A 21,303-nucleotide genomic window follows, 5' to 3' on the forward strand; every position below is an offset into this window, starting at 1 on the left:
AAACAAACATACAGACTTGGTCGAAGGTAGTCCCCTCTATGGGCAGCAAAGATATTTGATGTCAAGTGATATTGTTTTCATATGATAATGAAGAAGAATTTTGAAAAATTAAGGCTGGTAAATGGAAGAGAGAAATGGGTGACTTGGGCATTAAAAAAAGAACTTTGATCGGCTATAGTCATGTCAATCATTTGCATCTGCCTAACGACACGTTTAATGTAATGTCAAAGGTGCTAATGACTGTTTTTGTGCAAATTCATCTGTCTACATGGGTACCAGATGTGTGTATTGCAAAGTCACAGTTGATAGAGGACGCAGATTTCCAGGTCAGATTAAACCATTTCCCCAACAAGAACCCCCCATTCTCCTGGACACAAACACAGGATGTCCTTGATGGACACGGTGCTATTATCTAGCCGGCCAGCCAGCCATAGTGAAAAAAAACTTGGAGGGGGTTGAGTTATTAGCTGGCTTGTGGGATCCCAGTAAATGAAACAATGCCATAGCTAAGATTAGCGTGGCCAAGTTAGGCAGATTGTTACAATTCAAACGCTTATTATTGTCCTTTTTATTAATACTATCATTCTTTTTAATCAAGATTTGTAGAGGCAGGGAGGGTCTGGGGACAGTTGAACAATGTGACTGATTATCAAAGGGGCTGCGATAACAGACTGTGTCTTCTGAAAAAGGTAGAAATGACGAGGTACACAGGCGCCATTCAGTAAACAAAGGAAGAAATCATACAGAGCCCTTGAGGAAAATAACATCAACACTGTGGAATGATGGGGCATAGAGCACTGTCAGTTCAGGTTACAGCAGCGTGGGAGGCAGACCAGCAGTATTTTCACATAATACATGTTTGAAAATGACAATCGATAGAATCTGGGAAAATTCAGCCTGGTAGCAATACCTGGATGTCGATTCTCCGGATGAGTATATTTTTACTGTAGTTTTTTTGGCTCCGGGGCACTTTAGTGTTTCCACCTCACTTGATACACAATGACTTCCAAGTTCTGAAAAATACATACCTGTGGATGGAAGAGTGGCGGTGAAGGCCTGAGGAACTTCTCCTTCAGAGCTCCAACTGGGTCTAGTAGCTTCCTCTTCTCCACCCTGCTGGACCAACAACAAGGCACAGGGTTACGAACCAAGGTTAGAGATCATGAGCAAATGTAATCCTTAAAATCCTATTTCTACCATCCTCAATGTATTTGCATAGAAGCCCTGGTTTAAATGTAAGTGATAAAAGTTTGACGGTCTAATCGGGGCAGAAATACCTGTATATGGGATCCATGAAGAATGCCGAAGGCTTCGCGTAGTGCAGAGGTGGCGGCTGGTGTGGCTGTGCCTGTGGTTGCTGGTGTGGGATGATGGGGGATTGGTGCAAGGACTGGGAATGGGGATGTGGGAATCCGGGGGTTTCGTCCTTGATGGAGACCGCTTTTCCAACTCCGTACATGAGATTCTTTTGATTTTGTGGCTCAGAGGCCACTCCGTTTTGACCGCCTCGGCTCCGACTGCTAATGCTGAGGTCCAACGGCTGGTCCTCACCGCTAGATATTGCTGGAGGTCCACTACAGCTCCCACTGTTACTATGTGGGTTTGAGGGATTTGTTGGTGTGGGAGGAGCTGACTTAGTCTCCTTGGCCTTCGTGCTAAGATCAAATGGTGATTCTCCTGAGGGAACAGGAACTCCTGGGGTACCAGGAATCTTATGGTGCTGCTCGCGAGGTGACTTGGGCTCCGCCTTAAAGAAGAGACTAGGATTTATGGTGCCCCGATCAGCACTGAAGGGATAGAGGGAGTTGTGGAAGTTGGGTAAGAACTGGAAGGGGAACATGGAGTGGTAGGGTAAGGGACCCATTTTCTTCTCTTGATGAAGACCAATCAAACCCGGACCAAAATATTTCTCAGCGATGGAGGCGATGGCTTTGATGGAATCAGTGGTAGAAGCATTAGCGTTTGTGGTGGTGGGCGGAAGTGCCTGCTCATCAGGCGGAGGGAAAAAGGAGTGCTGCGTCGATGCAGACGACAGGAAGGGGCGATCGACAGAGAGGCTGCCTGAGCTAGACACGGCTGATGTTAAAGCGCTATTTGTTTCATCTGTCTGGTTGCCTTCTTGGCTCGATATGATGCCGGGCGGCTTCCTCGCTTTACCACCTCGCTCTCGCTCACTGTCTCCATCGCTCTCCAGGTCAGAACCCTCACCGGAGGCAGTACCAGTGGTTGTGTCCAAATCTGTCCCACTTGTGGTATTAACATCTTCAAGGTCACTGCCGTCAGAAATTTCTGCTGCCTTTGATTTTGGTTTGGCTTCTCCGCCAGAGTCCAATTTTCTCTCTCTGTCTTTGTCTTCGGTTTGACTCAAGCTGTTACCACCATTGCTGTTTGTGGAGCTGACCAGGGATAGTGGGGGTGCGTCTAAAGGACTCCGAGGCAGCTTCACCTCCTGATTGCTGCTGCCAAGAGGGCTTTTTATCAACGGACTAGCGGGCAATAAAGTCGGTCGAGGATATAGCGATGGGGGAAAGATACCTGGGAAACCATGTGGCAGGGATGGGAAGCCATGAGGTCCTGGGGAGAAGGGCAAGCCAGTGTGATGGTGTGGTCTGGAGGGGAAGTAATCAGTGAACCCTAAAGCGGACTGGTTTAAACCAGGAAGATGAGGGTGGTGGGACTTGGCCTTGGCCATGATGGGACTGGAGCTCATGGGGATACCAGGGTTGAACATCCCTGCTGGAGAACCATAATGGTTTTTGCCCTCACAGAAACGGCGATGTTTGTTTAAAGAGGAGGTAGTACTGAATAATTGCCCACAGTCCTTACACTTAATCTGGGTGCGACAGTCTGCATGCATACGCTTGTGGCGGCAGAGGTTGGAGAACTGGGTATAGGATTTGTGGCACACCTCACCTGGGGGTACAAAAAGACACAGCCCATCAGGGCCTGGTTAAACCCATTTTAACACTGTCTTTAACTCTGAATACCCAATTACAAGCATAACATACATTTGAAAAGAGACAGTTGATAAATGGCTTATAAGGGGGACGTTTTCTGATAAGTTTTATGATAACAATAACTGTCCGAATATGCTGGATTACCTTCCAAGAGTGAAGATATTTTTCTACAATTTAGTAACTGTGAAAATGTAGAAAAAGCGAGGATAATTAGTCGGGAATAGTTGAAATGAAATGTTTTCTTTTCAAAATATGACAGACAAGGGCCACATTTTGTTTCTCTCATATCATTATGTTTTTGTTTATACATTTTTTTTTCTTTTTGCACTATTTGTAATGCTAATGTGACAAATGAATTTCTATCTATTGTCTAACCAATCTTATCTTATATTATAAATACAAATGTAATTCCTGGCTGTGTCTGCCTGGCTTGGACAATATAGACCGGAACAGAGACTCTGTCAAATGATGATGACAAATATACATGGTAGGAAAGAAAAGGTATGAAATGATCCCTCTTAGGGATGAAGGAATCATAATACCCAAGGCTATCGCTTACAGATAAAGGGTTTGACACTGCTGTGGATGTGCTTATGCTGCTTGAGGCCCGATGAGGTGGCAAAGGTCTTGCCACACTCTGGACATGTGTGAGCACGTGCCCCTACATGCTGTGAGCGGATGTGGCGCTGAAGATTGCTAGGATCTGTGAAGACCTGAAATTGGACATAAATAAAAAAAAGAACATTATATAAAAATCTAGAAGCAGTGAGCTTTTTAATAAAATTATATTTAGCAGGTCGTTAGGTCACTTTCCATCTCTTTAACATCCAATCTTGGTATGTATTTCTTTCTGAATAACTTAATCCTGAAGCCTTTATTAAAACCTAATAAAGAACACCAGCGGAATTTCTGAGCCACGTGAAGCCAATGTGTCTTGTGCACAACTTACGTGCTGGGTATGCTGTACCTTATCACAGTTTTCACACTCAAAGCGCTTGCCACTGTCATGTGACATCTGGTGACGGATGAGGTTGGACTTCCAGTTGAAGGCTTTGGGGCACTGGTCGCACTTATACTCCCTCTCCTCTGTATGGACTATCATGTGTTGGCCCAGACTAGATGTAGAGAGCAGACGGGCATTAGTAACTTCGGTAAATTACAGAAATCACATTTTGTTATCGGTAAAAGGTATGGATTTAATATAGCATCTCTGTGGCACCTGTACTCATTTGGGAAGATCTTTTCACAGTCTTTACACTCATGGATCGGCTCATCGCTGTCCTCGCGTTCCTGTTTGAAGTCCTCTTGCAACGTATCAAAGATGGAGCCTGCACTGGAGCATGAATACTTCTGGTGCCGCCGTAACTCGAGTGTTGAGGAAAACAGTTCATCGCAGTCTTCACAGCGGTACATCTGCTCGTCTGCACATACACACACCACAAGAATTGGGGACCACTGAAATGACTTGAAGGAAAAAAGCAATATAGCCGCGCTCGTAGACAATTGTTCTGTTTTTTGACATCAGGTATTCCTGGACCGTCCTTTTTAAAGGGTCCTATGTAAAGAAAACAATTCCCTATCAATTACTTTATTTATTTATCTGCAAAGCCTGCTGAAATTGTATTCATACAGGAAAAAAGCTAATGCCAGAAATCAATATCTCAAACATTCTTCAATTCTATCCTCATGTAACACTACTGTATTTCTTTTAATACCTTTATCTATATCAGATCTAAAAAAACATTAACGTCGTCTACATAATATCTATCTATATCTTTAACACTAGGCAGAATTTGAGATTGTAATCATTCAAATTGAAATGCTTCAATTTAATTAACATCACTGGCTTATTAAGGCTGCAATTAAAACACTTCATAGGGGTCAAGATAATATCAAAATGAATGTGCTTTGACATCCTGATGTTTTCAAAGTCTTATTGACAGTGCTAAAATATTCATTTGCCTGATAACCTTTTTTTTCTTAGCGAGAAAAAAATCTATCTCCTCTCTCTATGTTAGTTACAGCTTAATAGCCTATTGTTCAAATGCTTATATTAACAAACCCGCAATTGACATTTGCATAAAATGGAAATCAATTACCAGTGAAACATGGCCTTTATTAAAAGAGCTAATTGCTTGGCAAGTGTTTGCGAATGTGGGTGTCATTGCATGGAAGGAAACAATAGGGGCTGGGCCTCCCTTTCCATGTTGATAACCTTTACAATACTTCTCACCACCGAGGTCAAATGCATAAAACTCGGGCTAACCCTTTCAATAGCAAGTTCCTGAGTCAGATTCCAAGTTCAACAGAACAGGGGAAAGCCCTGTGGAGGGTCCTTGTGTACAGCCGTGAATGTTTGTAGGTGTGTACAAGAGTGCGCGCGGGTGTGTGAACAATTTCCAAAAAGAATGAGCCACGAGGAACAGAGGTAAGCAGGGCCACAGTGGCGCCGACGCTATGGTGATTTCAGCGCCCACCTGCCAAACCCTCTTTGCCATGACTCAGCCAGCCAATTCCTAACTTGCCTCCCAGGTGTCCCGACAAGTCATGCACACACCCATCCATCATTTCAGGCTAAACTAAATGAGTTTATCCACAATGACTTACAGTGCATGGCTCACCTGTTTTTTTACTGCAAGTGACCGTTTATCCAGCTGGAACGTCTTGGACACATTAAAAGGGCATTAGTGTAGCAACATCAATGTGTCTAACCTTGGGGAGAAGGATAAATGACCTTCTGGTCAATGGGCCATTACACTGAGCTCAACTGCTAAACTAACTAGCCCACTTTGACACCGGTTTGCACATATTTCATGAGGAGTGCTTACAATTTGCTCTGGAGCCCAATCATCCAAACACAGTAAAAAAGGGATCTCATACAAAGACAATCTAATCACAACATGGAAATTATATCCTCTGAGAGGACACTCAGGTGCACACATGTTTTTATGACAGTGCAGACAATAAAGGTGTTTGTATGTGTGCACAAGTGTGCCTGTGTTTTTTCAGTTAGTCTGGCCTGTGCGGTTGGGGTGGGTTATAAAGAGGAGACTAATAGCTCTCTGGGAGACGATGGGAAGCACAATTATGTGCAGTTTAGCAACTAATCTGGGAGCATGGGTGAGGTCTCAGGGGAGTCCTCAAGTCCTCCGCTTCAAATTCCTTCTCCGATAAGCCAGACACAGAGAGTAGGGCTGCCCTGCCAAGCTCCCACTCAGCCTGTCTCTCTCTCTCTCTCTCTCTCTCTCTCTTACACATACACACACACACACACACACACACACACACACACACACACACACACACAAACAAATAGAAGGGAAGAACACAACACAAACACTTACATCCAGACAGCTGGTGGACACTTTGTCTTTGTCCTCCTATTAGTCTGCATTTCTGTCTCACTCGCAAAATACAATCACAATACAGCAGACAAACTGCAATCCTCATTCTTTTCCCATCATCACCCCTGCAGAAGACAAAGCCAAATACTTTGGCTCTTACACACATTCTGGCAGGTGGAGTGTGTCCCTCACTTTATTTCACTAACATCATGTAACCACAAAGGACCTGTAAAAAAAAATTCACAACTTTGCTCCATCTTTGACACACTCTTGCCACTTGCCATTCGGTTTCTTTTCAATAATCAAACTTGCTTTTGCTGTCTCCTCCTACTCACTTGGCATGTACACCCATACATAAAACACTGTGCAATCATGAAGCACTGGTAAACTGTGGAACATGTCACGAACATCTTGTCCTCCCTCTGCCATTTTATAACTCATGACAAGTAAGAGTAATCATTTTTTTCTTTCCCCTCTGTGCTTCCAGAAAGACGAGAAACACAACCCAACAATGTTACCTGACAACAGCATTTCATCACAATAAGTCCAATATGTTTAAAGAAGTACAGCGGAACTACGGCCCCTTTTACGCTTCGGTGAACTTTGAAAGAAAAACTCACATCGACAGGGAACAGCTGCCCAAGGAAGATAATGAGATAAAATATTGAATATATTCAGTTTGACATCAAGAGACTAAGTTCAGAGGTAGTACATACACTAAACTGGCCTTAATGCTGAAATGAGAGCCAGGTCTCTATGGGCACCTTAAAATGTGACAGTCTTTGAAATGTGAGCTGATTTCCAGAAAACCAGTGACATATAATGAAAAGCGCATTGTCATTATAGATAGATAGATAGATAGATAGATAGATAGATAGATAGATAGATAGATAGATAGATAGATAGATAGATAGATGATTTCATTTGTTAATTCTCATTCTGTTTGGGCTTTTTGGGTGAAGTGGCCACAAAATGAATAAATGTCTTTGTAATTTGAGATCGTGCTGTCCTGTACATCATATTGTGATTCTGCGTGAGAGAAAAAGGAATAGCGAATATAAAATAAATGAAAAAAACAAACAAACATTTTTTTAAATAAACCCTCAGTGCGGAGGGATATTTTTTGGACTCATCGCTTTTATTCCCGACGTTATGAATGTAAAACCTCCCCCCAAACGCAATGCAAAATAGGTCCCGTTGAACATTAACTACATGGGGATGCAGGATTACTCTAGACACATCAAGGATAATATGATAAATAAATACTTAAATAAATCAATCAAGAAATAAATTCACCACATTTAAGATGAATTATGGCAGGTGTTTCAGATTGAGGCCTCTTATACCGGCAGGCCCGGGTTTCCCGGCAGGCCCGGAGCGGCCTTCAGGCGGATCAAAGAAATGGGGTATAATGTCATGGTCTGGTGGTATATGGTATTTATGAAAAACATAACCCCCGTTTCTAAAAGTGGGGAGGATGCGTGGGTGACTTCCCCATCACGTTCATGGGGTTCTGGAGTAGGTTGACGGTGCAAGTTGCAGGCTGGAGTTTGTTTAAAATGTGCGCTAATGACGCACATTCGTCTTACCTTGCAGGTTGGGCGCCATGGATCCCTCAGGGAAAATACCGTCCTTCATATACACTAACAACTCCTCCCCTGCTTCGATGTCCCGCACGGCCTTATAATAAATCTGTAGACGGAGAAAGAGGTTTTCATTTAAGATCGAGATGGAATTAATCGGGAGACTTATTTATTATTCTGGGAATAAGGAAGGACCCGTGACATAAGTGGGAAGGTAAATATTGCCGCGTTAAAATTGATGGTGCACATCAAATGAAACACATAAATATAGGATTATTTTACAGAGTTGCAGAAAGCCTTGTTTCTTTACAGATTTCAAACAGTTTTTACTCGTATTAGAAAGAAAAGCCGCAAATGCAGTTTCACACCAGCACCATTTATTCTTCTTACACGTTCACTCAAGCATTATAAAATAAACGGAACGAATATAAAAGACGTGTTGATATAAAACATCTTGAAATATATGTTTATGTGTTTTTTTTTTCAAATATACCGTAGTTCTGTCATGAAGGGTCACTCAAATGTTCAAAAAGAGAATAGCCAGAAGAAGCAATACGATGCGAGACAGCGCAAAAGTCGGAGAGAAATGAGGAGGAAAAGAAAAATAAACACTGAGCGGATCAGCTGCTCTGTCGAAAGGCTTTTTTTAAAACGCAGGAAAAAAAAAATCATTTGATCATTTAAATAGTTTGATACAGTCAGAACTCCAATTTTGTTTTTATTTTTCCCGGGGACAGTCAAGAAGAAAATGAGAGAACATCAGGCCAGTCACTGACGAGGCCTTCGCCTTTTCCGTCAAAATACCCGTTGAAAGTCTGCATCAAACTACAAATACACACATTGAAAAATGAAATGATACAATGAACGCAACGTTATCTATTTCAAAGTATACATGATGGCCTCACGCGTTCCCAAAACACAAGCGCAAGAAACTCGGCTCGTAGTTTAACGAGGGCGATGCGTCGCCACATGGAGGCGCTCTGCACTAATACAAGGTGACTGCGGAGCGCACACGGAACACACACACACACACACACACACACACACACACACACACACACACACACACACAGTTGGACAAGACAAAACTTAGAAAGACTTCGCACCGTGAGAAACAGATCAAGAATTATTATTAATAAATTATTACTATTATTATTATTATTAAAAACCGCAATGAACATATCGCAAAGTGCAGCCTTGTCGACCTGACCTTTCTTCTCTCGCTGAGGCGGAGGAGTTGGGAAAGTTGCGCCGCGCTGCGGAGAGCCTCCAGCTGCAGAAGCACTTGGGTCCCGGTGGAGTTGGCAACGCAACCCATAGTATGTCTACGGGGAGGGAGCGGGGTGCTGGAGCGGACAGGGCCCGGGAGAGGAGTTCGCAGAGCGGGCGGGATCGCGACGGAGGGTCGGTGATTGTTCCCCTCTGGCTGGATGAAGCGCGACGCTCCTCCACCGGGCTATTCTCTAATCTAGTCAGTGAACGCGTCTTTGATGATGATGGGTCTCTCTCTCTCTTACTCTCTCTCTTTCTCTCTCTCTCTCCCTGTCTGTCTGTCTCTCTCTCTCTCTCTCTCTCTCTCTCTCTCTCTCTCTCTCTCTCTCTCTCTCTGTCATTAGTGATTCCCCATTGCCCCTCAGTGCTCTCCTGGTTACCCGTCGGCCACTCCTCCTCGTCTTATCTCCAGCCAAAAGGACCGAGTTCTGTGCACAGACCCCTCCCCTCCTCTCCCCTCCTCTCCTTTCCCCATCACGCATCACATCCCGGCCGATGGAACATCCAATATTGACGTATAATATCGAACAAAGAGCTCCCTGACACCTGATCTTTCATTCACTCAGTCACTCACTCACTCACTCACTCACAGGAGCGGGAAGTCAGGGTATAAATTAATGGTATGAATACTATCAATAGTTGAGGAGATTATTTTATTCCAAATGCAGGTCTCTTCTTCATTGTTGAAACTGAATATATTATCACATGGCAGTCAACTTTGCAAATTTACAAATATTTCAAATTAAGTAAATGCAATTTTTTATTTATTAGTTGATACATTTGAACCAATAAAAACTGCACTTTTTTATGTTATTGTCTGATTTTATTTCATAAATCGTTTTGATTTATTTCTTATACCCCGGATGAAACAGCGACACAAAAGCGACTCATGAAAACTTTTACCGTGTCTGTGCAAAGAATGTATTCGATTAATTGAACATATTTTACAATTTTGTACAAATCCTTGTTTTATTTTCACTTTAGTATGGCTTATTTATTCACATCTAACTACTTAATCAATAATTGTATTTTCAGCAGCTTTTGTCTCTTGACTGTGTGTGTGTGTGTGTGTGTACATGTGTGAGCACCTATGTGCCTCTGTGCTCCAAAGTAAGGCCTGCACACTCAGACCTGTCTTGACCCCTGTGGTCTCTCTCACACTTTCTCCCTCTCTCACGGACACACAAACACACAAACACAGACACACACACACACACACACACACACACACACACACACACACACACGCACAGTATAGTGTCTGTTTATTGATAGATCCATACAGGGTATAAGGCAGGTCAAACAGGGAAGGGTGCTATGTTATGTTATGTTTTTCTTGTAACTCTGGCACAACAATTTTCTTCGGGATAAATAAAGTTGTCCCTATTCTTATTCTTATTCCAAAGCAAAAAAAGATAAAGGAGTTACAAGAAGGTGAACAAGGTTCATATTCATATCAGGCCTGATCAGAGCAAGGCATCTCTCACACACACACAAACACCAACAGACACTTAAGCGTTTGGAAATGATCATTAAGACGACATTGGTTTGTTAAATCTATCAACAAATTTGTGCATATTCATGTAAGATATTATTGAGATGGTCCAAAAAGAATGAGGCTGTCAGCAGATGCCTACACAATGACCTTGTTCACCTCTACCGCTTCTTCTCCTGTTATAACAAAGATATAGAAACGATAGAAAATAACGTCTTGTATGAATATGATGGCTATAGAAACCCATACACATATAAGTAAAGAGTGATTTCTGATGTGGGCAAGAATATCTAAATTATGCATGAGGTTGCATTCATGTTCATCTAACAACTTGAATGACAAACAAATAAACAAATAAATTATCCACTTGCTCTTTAAAAGGTTACTCCATGCATTTGAATTTGCCCAGTGTGCACATATTTCCATAACCTCATGCATAGTGCATGGTGATGCTAAAACTGAAAAGAAAAATCACTGAATGGTGTACTAAATTATACATTTTAGCGGTGAGTGGTTTTGTTTGTGTGTGTGTGTGGGGTTGTGTATGTGTGTGGTGTTTGTAAATAAATGATAGAGTCATACCTGTGACTTACTATCCTATGCAAGTGGCCCGGCAAACAAGTGTAAAGCCATTTGCCAACACACACTGCAAAACACATCAAAAAGCAAAAGAGCACATGGCCTTTTCTGTCTGATAATTCTCCACAATTTTTGATGGTGCACTGATTCTTTTTTTGACATTGTGTGGCAGTGGCAGGGGGCACTGATGTGAAAATCTTAAAAGGATTAAGTGGGTTGGAGTCGCCAGCCAATTGGTGCTTGTCAATCTTGGAGGCCCCTCTGTGTTCCTTCTTACTTGGCCCAAGTTGCTTTTCTCTCCAACGACCAGGATAAATGCCCGAAGTTTAAATGGACACACTAGCCCGTCCCCTTAGTATGACAGAGTGACAGGTGGCAGAGCAAGACATGAGGACAGAGAAAGGGGACAAAGAAAGTGAGGAATAAGCAACAGCAGACTGAGGTGTGAGGGGACAGAGCTATGTAGGCAGGGATTAGGAAACAAATAAGAGTGGAGTGACAGGAATGTAGAAGCACACAGGCAACTCATATGGAAGCATTTGGCTACTGTCATACCACTGTCATGTCTCTTGTTGTTTTCTGTGTTATTTCATCCGTATGTCCTCAGCTTGTTTCTTTGTGTTTCTTTGAGTGTCATTTTTTAGTTGTTTCTGCTCACTTCCAGGGTTTTTTTTCCTCTCACACTAATTATTATTAGATATTCTACCATTTCAATTACAGTGAAATGTAGTTGAATTGTAACAACAGACTAGCTCCTTTACTTAATTTTTGAAATTCTGAAGTTCGGGGAGCTAACTCAAAGAACAAACAAACAAAAAACAAACAAACAAAAAAACAAAAAAACAAACAAATGATTAAACAAACAAAAAGTTTGTGCAAAGAGAGTGAGATAGGGCATTGGAAATTAAAAGGAGTGACCATGCAGGATAATGGCTATTATAGGACTCAGAAGTGTCAAGCTATTCTTTAGCCTTGTAGCCTTGTTACACGGGTCATTTCTTAGCAGCACTGGCAACTGGCCCACACACACACACACACACACACACACAAACACATACACACACACACATACTCACGCACACACAAAACAAAGCCATTCCTGGTGGTCATTAACCACTATGACAATGATAAACACAAACACACACACACACACATACACACACACACACACATAGTAATGTACAGCAAAAATATGTCAAAGCAGGGATGGGGAATTTGATTTTTAACACCAGCACAGTTTCATAAAATTCTGATATGCCAGGTTGAAGTTCATGAACATTTAGTAAATCATCAAATCACAAGAGGAAGTATTGTAATTTATTCCAGTATTGATGTCTTTTAAATGGCCTTTCACAAACACACACACACACACACACAAACACAGACACACACACGCTCAACAGCACATAATGTATTTATCAACCGTGTCATCAGTATTAGAAGAACGTGAGCAGGAGTCAGAAGAAGCATTTTCACTATGTCACTATGTCTTGTGCTGAAAACAGATCACTTTGCTTCTATCTTGAGCACAAATCCACCCAGGTGATTCCTGTGATGCCACTCACCTGGTCTTCAGTCAAGTGGCAGGCGACCAGATTCTGCTCCTCAAATGATGGGGCAGAGCGGACATACTTGAGCCAGCTGTTACTGGTTGTGTCCAGGCCTGTGTCCAGGGCAAACTTGATATTGTCCATATCATCCACCACCTGTTGGAGAGTGACAGATGAATATAAAATAAAAGAAGTAATTAACGGTGAAGAATAACCTGCCAAATCATGACAATGTTTGTAGAAATAAGATTTCAAGGTAGCATGTAGCTGTTAAAATGAAATATTATTTATAGAGAGGTCAAGACATTGGAGGGCTGTAACAGAAGGTTGATATCACTCAACTTTAAGAGGTGCAAAGCAACATGTCATTAGGTGCTAAGGCCACCTAACCCTGTCAATCCCTTCAACCAGTGGAGTAAAGTGGGAACAGGGGCGAAAGGAAGAGAAAGTAGAAGGGAGTAGATGAACTGTGGCTTCTTTCACTTGTCTAAAGACTTTCTCTGGCACATATTGATCACTCTTTGTAACCCCTACGCCCCCCAGAGACTCAGAGAGTGGGTTTCATGTTACCCTCTTTCACAGAGAATGACAGAGGATAGAGGAATGGAGGATGTGTGGGAGAAGAAGAAAAGAAAGGCTTGTTGAGTGCAAAGTTAGGAGAAAACCAGGAAGGGCAATTCTTTGTTTTGTTTTTTTACTTGAACAAAAATAAACTTTTAACATTCTGACATCGACCCCTGACTTCTCACTTTAGTCTCTTTGTGTGTGTGTGTGTGTGTGTGTTCGTGAATGTGCACATGTGTGTGCGCATCCATAGGTGTTCGTGCATGCTTCTATGATGGATAGGGATTTCGGGAGACGTTCTGCTGAACCCCAATAGTCAACCTTTCCCAAGCTGCGGCTACAGCTCTGATTTCACCACTGCGTGCATACAAAGGCTTTATCCTCATGGGGAAAGCGGTCTGGGAGAGAGTAACTCCTTTAATTAAAGTTCCCAATCAGCCCGAGTTCAGCGGTGACCTCTAACCTGAGTCTGCACTCCTATTAACAATCACATGTCTGCTGAAGGAAATCAAGGTGTGATGGAGAAGAACCAACAAACCACTCGACATTTTTAGATGTGCATAGTTCATGAACTTTTACAACTGGCCGCTTTTCTAAAGGAACGGTTGTATTTATTTTCCGACTCGTAAAGTGTGAATGGTCATGTTCTTGTTGTGTGGTGAGTATGTGCAGAAGGTGTATTTTCAGGGGTGGTGGTGCAGGTGCCAAGTTTGGTAAGTAAATATGTAAAGTGTCTGGTTGAAGGTGTGAAAGAACTGCCATATGCTTGTTTGTCGAAATAAGGTAACAGATTTAGACAAATATCTGTGTGCAGGCCTACTTTTGGGCCAAGGTGTGAGTATACCCACTTGATTAACTGTGCCTGCTTTAGAATAACAATGCTTGTCAGTGGCCTGGCTATGGCTGCTGCATACACGAATGCATTTGCCGACTGTGAAAGTGGGAAAAAGAAACCGTCAGTGCCAATGAATTCAAATGATCTGTAATCCGATGTGAGGTAAATAACGCAGTAATATCTGGGATAGTTCAAAGATAAAAGCAGGTTATTTTCCCGTAAACACCGGACCGACTTGTGGAGAAAGTCTTAGCAGCAGGTGGAGCTGTGTTTTGTATTTGTGTGAGTGTGTTTCTTTTTTCTTTAATGTGGTAAGTTGTAGCAAGTGAGGTGGACATGCAAAACTCAACAGACAGTGACAAACTCTAAAGAAATTCACATGTCTACATATTGAGCATGTAGAGTCCATATACACATCTTCATTCCGTGCTTCTAACATACACCGGAGGGTCTGATCATGGGTTTAATGAGCAGCAGACCCATGTGCGTTGTGTGTTTTCGTAAGTGCACACGTGTGTATATGTTGTCTGGGAGCGCTGCTAACACCCTGTCTCTGAGTGGAAGCCTGATTTATAAGGCTTCAAATGAGGTGCAACAGAGAAGGAGAGCCAGAACAAGCCCAAGGCTGATTGTTTGTTTATTTACCTTCCTTTTTCATTTTTACCCCCTCCCTATATCACAGGGGGAGGAGAACCTGGCTGGAAGTCATCAGATCCACATGCAACAGACTTTCAATAACAAAAAGCAAGCCAAGCAACGTATGGCCTGTCTTTCCTTCCTCATATCAAAACCAGAAGCAGAATCTTTGACAGTCAAAATATCATGAAAGACGTTCAAATTCATAGTCAAATATTTCACACTCAACATGTTTCATTATGATGCATATAATTATCACATCATATTAATCTAACTAAACCTTAATCTATACCGGCATTTGTCTTGCTGTAATTTAGGTGTTCTGTTTGATAATATGTCTGTTCTCTCAATTCAAAACTAAATGGTTTGTTATGTATATCACATAATGTCAGCTGGCACTTGCTCTAGCCAGAGAAATAGATCTAGGGAAAGAGAGTTAACAATTATTAAGCTTCATATTTTAGCTTATTGTAACTACTTAAAAATATTAGTTTTGAATAAAGTGTTTCACTGCGTTATAAAATGCACAATGGCAAATTCAAGAGATGGTAATGTCCAGATATTGGTGGGTATCACCGAACCGTGAAAGTTTGGCCACTGCTACTAAAATGATTTTGTACAAAAGTAGGTATGTTTAAAAGTACATGCCTGAACTTGTCACAATATTTGTCACAGACTGCATAGTGCTACTTTCAGAAACATGATGCATTTGTGATCAGCGGCATGCGATGCAGTCATTCTGGGCTTTTGTGTTCAACATTATGGGTGTAACTCTAAATCTTTCAGCCTTTTCCCCTATACCGGTGAAAGATGATGCACATAGTAACTTATCAACTGTTTGATTTTCGTACAACATGTACTTAGTTTCATTTGTGTTCCCAGCTCTTATAATTACATTTAAGGGCAAAAGACTATTATATTCTGCAGAGATGATGCCAAAACTATGACATATCAGATTTCATCTAAAAACAGGGTTAAGGCCATTTAGAGTACATGACACATCTTTCTCTCAGTGATTCACACTGATTTTCTATCATAGACTTGATTTTGAAATCACCTTCTTTTTATTGTGAAATTAACCTCTCAAAATGAGACTTACATGACAGCAGACACACTCTTGCATCAAGAAAAGAATGCGTGCACAACCATAATGAGAGCTGAGTCAAAGAGAAGCAGCCCTGGTCAGACAGGATGCAGAGCAAACTCCACAGGAAACTCTGATAAGAGCACAACACTATTGCTACTCCTCACAACACAAAGGGGAACCTTTGACAGCTAGGAACCTTTAATGGATGTCTTGACTCTCCTTCGCTAGTTATATCTGATATGAAAATGTGAGGTGCAAAGCTGTGAAAGAGGAAAGTTACTTGGACAAGTAGACATTCCTGACGAGGTATATAGTATTGACAGCTTAACATGGGGCAGAGCATGAAAATTGAAGAGTTCAGCGGTGATTGTGATTTTGATGTTAGAGATAGAAAGAACTTTAAAGCATATCAGACATAACTGCTTTTGTCATTGCATTTGTTGAAGGGTGTTTTTCAGGCTTTTTCGGATGTTGAAGCTTACTCACCCTTTTGGTTTGAGTAATAGCGGCTATGAAATAGCAGCACCTTCTTAGAAATGCCGAAGTTATTTTTGCCAAAAATAAATCAGCTCCTTATTCAACCTGTAGTTATGTTTTTTTGTGCATATCTGAAAAACCTCTATTTAAAGAATGCTACACTATCAGTTTTCGCTGTTTAACCAAAGCGGTTTCGTTCCACAGGAGTTTTCCTATGGATGTAGTGGATACTATAGTGAATGACGAGAAAAGACATCATAAAGATTAGCCTCTATCACAAAACACAGCGTTAGGCCCCAACCATCCATTTATCTATCATGAAGTCTACTAAACACACATTTCGTTCTTTTTCGTTTTTATTTTTTACACGAGTAAGATAGGATTCTCCAGTTTGATCAACGAAATTGAGTATCTGAATAAAATTTCATAGAAACTTCAACAATCAACTAAGCAAAACGAAGACTGAGATTTGCAGGCGATATTTCAAATTGAATGCACTTCTCATTGCAGCAGCTGGGGGGCAGCCTCTCATGAGCACTACTCAGGTAAAATGCAAACGGGGAAATGTAACTTCCCTTCAATGCAACTGAACACGCAACCTAATACAATGACACGAGGTGGCAAAATGGCTATAAACAGTAGAGAACCGTAGGGCAATTAAGAATTTTGCGTGTGTAACACACACACACACACACACACACACACACACACACACACACACACACACACACACACACACACACTTTTAACCTGATGAGAGAGACAGTCATGAAAACAGAGCAGTGACACTTGACATATTGAGTGGCTGTGAAGCCAGTTGCTAGACTTGGTTGTTAGAGGTGTTACAAATTAAGGTGCAGGACAACTAACAAGAAATAAAGAAGTGTGTGTAAGAGTGTGTATCCTTTCAGAAAATAGAACCTATTTCCAGATGGGAGGCCCTTTAACGTGAGCATGTGCGAGCGTACGTACAGACACACACATGCATACGGACACATACACAGAAGGGACTAATAAAGCAGCTGACAGAGTACAGATCCCCACATCCTCCGATGTAGGGATTTACATGTGTGTCTGTGTGTGTGTGATTGATGGGGACCTGCAGAGATGACCCTACCCTGCCACATCGCTCAACAGTCTAAATGACTGTGTATTCTTCCACATTTATATGTGAGTGTGAGAGGTGAACATGCCCTTAAGGGGTCCTGTCAGAAAAGCCTCTTTCAGAGTTAGATGAAAAAAGACAGAATAGTACAAAAATGGGCTGAAAGAAAGTAAATTATTCTCATTTTGTAAGTTTCCACTATTTCGTTTGAAAGAAGGTAATACATCTGGATAGGAAGTACAAAATAAAAAAGATGAAAAAGATGAGCAGTTGCAAAGATGAACTCAAGAGATAATTGAACTGCTCATATTAGGCTAATTGCGATGCAGGTAGGAAGAAATAATAATCACTGAAAAACAATATGTCTTTCAAGAGTTAAGGAATTATTTGACAACATTGGCCATGATCGATATTGTGGGTGGAGGTTCTCAGTCATCCAGGTCATGGTGAATTCTTGTTGAAATCCTCTTGTCTTAGCAACTGGGCTTGAATTTCTTCACTTGAAGATGTTTCACCCCTCATCCGAGAGACTTCTTCAGTTCTGAACTGAGGGGTTGAGTTGCCAAGACAACATTTGCCAAGACGACAAGACAAGAAGTCACGATCAGTATTATTTGAATTTATGTCAGGGGACATCACACACTCATCTCAAAATGTATTAACTGACCCTCCCTCTTAATTTGCTCTTTTTGAAAAACTCTTTAATTTCTATGATTTGAATGATCTCATTCAATCTAGTGATTTAAGAAAGAGAATTGTTTGCATCAAAAATTGTGCCACATACCTCCTGTCAAATGTCTTTTTTTGTATTTCATTATAGCAATTTCATACATGTTTACTACATCTACAAAAAGACTGCGGAGTGCCAGCATACTTCACTGCCAAGACCACAAATTACTGTCAAATGTGGAAGCCAATAAATGACATATCCAGCAAAATTCACATTGGATTGAAAACATTATTTAGAAGTTTTCCAGTTGGCTGAATGTGAGAATGAATTTTGATCAGATGTAAGCCTCATCAATCACACAAAATATGTGATATGACGGTCTTGCTATATTTGTATACATACATACAGATATATATACACACATATATGTTATATATGTATATGTATATATATGAGGCAAAGTGAAATAATTAATCAAGAAGACTCATGCTGTGAGAGATTGCGACTTAAAAAAATAGTGTGTGTGTCTGAGTGTGTGTGTGTGTGTCTGAGTGTGTGTGTGTGTGTGTGTGTGTGTGTTTGCGCGCGTCCATGTATCTGTGAGTGTTTGTATGTCTGTGTGTGTAAGGCCTATTACTGGTGTTGGTAATAGTACACTTGTGTAGCCATGTCTGGCAGCCTAATGACAGCTACAGAGGAAACAGGCTGTAAATCCACACACACACCAATGTGCACGTGCACACACATGCTCTGTCAAAGGCATATGCGAGTATGGATCACCGGTATAATGTATAGAAGGTGTGGTGGTGTGTATTTGTAGTGTATTTCTATTAATATATGTCTGTGATGTGTGTTTGTGATGTGTGTGAAGGTGAGCGGAGGCGTGTTAAATGTGACCCATTTTATCTGGGCCATGCAGCCATTGACATAATTAAAAACCAGGCAGGCAGGCTCAGGAGGGCCTGGGGCCTTGTAAAAGCCATCTGGGTTGTAGAGTGTGTGTGTCGACATGCGTTGTGAGTGTCAGAATTTGGCTGGGCTCTCTAATGACTCAACTCACTTCCCTTAAATCAGCATCTCTACAGTCACCACTATATAGTTTTTGTGGCGTGTATGTGTGTCTGCAAGTGAGCACCACACTGAAGACAAGCATGTGAAAGTTCTAGTTTCTATCTCTGACACCCATAGTAAATTAAAATCGAATTATGCAGGCTCTAGAAAATATAGAAACATCTAGATATTTTCATAATTAACAACCATAACTTGTTTGCATCACATTAAATGGTATATAAGTATGATGGAAAAAAAAAAAATTATGAGGGTCACAACCAAAAAAGAAAAAAAAAAATTGGTAAAACTACAAACTAGTGACTAAATAACACTTATAATTCAATCAGTAGTCTTTGATATTTCACTATGACATTAACTTACCTTAAAGATATAATTTTTTCACCATATTGGTATAATTATATTCCAATATAGTCCAATATTTTTTTCCACAATGGAATGTCCAAATATCCATTTGAAAATCCACCAATTACAGTTTTGTAACACTCAAATGTACAGCTGCAACAGGAGAACAGCTTCCATGTAATAAACCCAATGTGCAGCCGTCACATATTATTTTTAGCATCGCTCCACCATCCCCATCCCTGTGCTGCTGCAGCCCAGCTTAAAGTGCAGGTTGCCATATGTTGGGTTGCCAGGTTAATGTAACTTTAAACAGGAAGTGTGCATGTGTTATAAGAAGACAGACAGGGAGTTTTCAGACTGGGCCTCGTTAAAGAAATGACTTTGTGTTATTTACAGAGCTTTATTAAAAGGTGGAATGAGTCTACTTTGTGACGATCCTTCCTATACATGTGTAAGAATATCTGCTTCATGACATTTGAATAGTCAACATCCAATTCTAATGTTTATGCAATGTAAAACATATGTGTGTGGGTCTGTGTGTGTGTGTGTGTGTGTGGAGGGCTCTCCGCACGTGTGTGTGTGTGTGTGTGTGTGTGTGTGTGTGTGTGTGTGTGTGTGTGTGTATACCATATCGTGTCTGTTTTACTGTTGAACAGCCTTTTATTGGCCAGGCTTTATGATATGTATTAAGGGCAATTAGTGAGCAGATATATTGGCTCATTACGGCGAAGCAGGTGCCAGTTAAATGGGGAAATATATGAACAGCACATCAGGGTCACACACTCTTTTGCTGGTGTTTGAAGGCAAACAGTCAGACTTTGTGACCCATTCCAGATACGTTTTTATATGCCGGGCACTGACAAAGCTATCATACAATCAATAAATTCTATTTGTTTCTATTTTAAAATCCATTAAAAAATGTTAACAGGCTTAAAAGGATAAAATGAGAGAAAATTAAGAGGCCTATGGTTTGTGTTTATTGGCGAGACAGATTTCAGGGAGCAAAATAACTGTTTATTGACAGGAGGAAGAGAGTGTCACCAACTTATACACACAATAACAAGCAAGCACACGCGCAAATTAACAGAATATTTGGAAAGTAAATAACATTGACAAATCGTTAAAAAGGACATGTACCAACTCAAGGTTTTCTAGACAGTTGATATTTTAGGTTATTCCAAGTTTTCTATCAAAAGATCTTGATAAGGGATATACCTTTTTTGAGTAACTTGGTGTGGTTAAATAGCCCTAACTTGATTCCCGTCATTAATATGAGAGAGCAATGAATATGTTTTAAAATAAATCTGAGGTTTGTACAATTATTTTCACATGATTATGAAGTCATGTCTGGAATTTGGCCAGAATTCATCCATCTCATTGTGCGTGAGTCAAAGGTGCAATCCCTTAGGGACAAAAAAAGGATTTCTAAATCTGAACTTGAATTTAATTCTGAAAAGTCTACTGTCTACCTGTGTATGTGTGTTTATCCACCGTACACAAGTTCAGTTAATGTTACGTTGCATTGTTTGTGGTTTTTAGCAGTCGCTTAAAAGGAAGTCCTTTGTTCATTAAGATTGTCATTACAAAATGTTACATGAGAAATTCACAAAAGTTGAATCCACCGTAAAAACAATTTAAATATGTATTTCCAAAAAACAGTATATAATGGGAAAAAAGTGTAGTATTCAAAATAGAGGGGGAATAAAAATCACAGTTCCCAAGCTGAAGCAAAGCTA

The 21,303-nt window shown here is 40.9% G+C and overlaps 1 protein-coding gene across 9 annotated transcripts in view; it reads right to left on the minus strand.

Moving 5' to 3' along the window:
• The window catches only part of prdm16 (PR domain containing 16), a 173,445-nt gene that overhangs the window by 11,731 nt on the left and 140,411 nt on the right, over positions 1-21,303 (minus strand). Inside the window, exons 4-11 of one of the 9 annotated variants that reach the window (XM_086141258.1) lie at positions 12,796-12,936; positions 7,891-7,993; positions 4,177-4,378; positions 3,907-4,072; positions 3,517-3,670; positions 2,827-2,946; positions 1,278-2,736; positions 1,029-1,116 (exon numbers count right to left, since the gene is read on the minus strand). In XM_086141258.1, coding sequence (XP_085997384.1) covers positions 1,029-1,116; positions 1,278-2,736; positions 2,827-2,946; positions 3,517-3,670; positions 3,907-4,072; positions 4,177-4,378; positions 7,891-7,993; positions 12,796-12,936 — 2,433 coding nt within the window. Of the gene's footprint in view, positions 1-1,028; positions 1,117-1,277; positions 2,947-3,516; positions 3,671-3,906; positions 4,073-4,176; positions 4,379-7,890; positions 7,994-9,094; positions 9,414-12,795; positions 12,937-21,303 lie in introns of those variants that run through there. The other 8 variants (XM_086141261.1, XM_086141257.1, XM_086141255.1 and 5 more) reach the window with 8 other exon arrangements.

This window comes from Fistularia commersonii, chromosome 34, assembly GCF_037954325.1.
Source record: "Fistularia commersonii isolate RoL2024-O1a breed Wild chromosome 34, RoL_Fcom_v1.0, whole genome shotgun sequence".
NCBI classification, from domain to species: domain Eukaryota; kingdom Metazoa; phylum Chordata; class Actinopteri; order Syngnathiformes; family Fistulariidae; genus Fistularia; species Fistularia commersonii.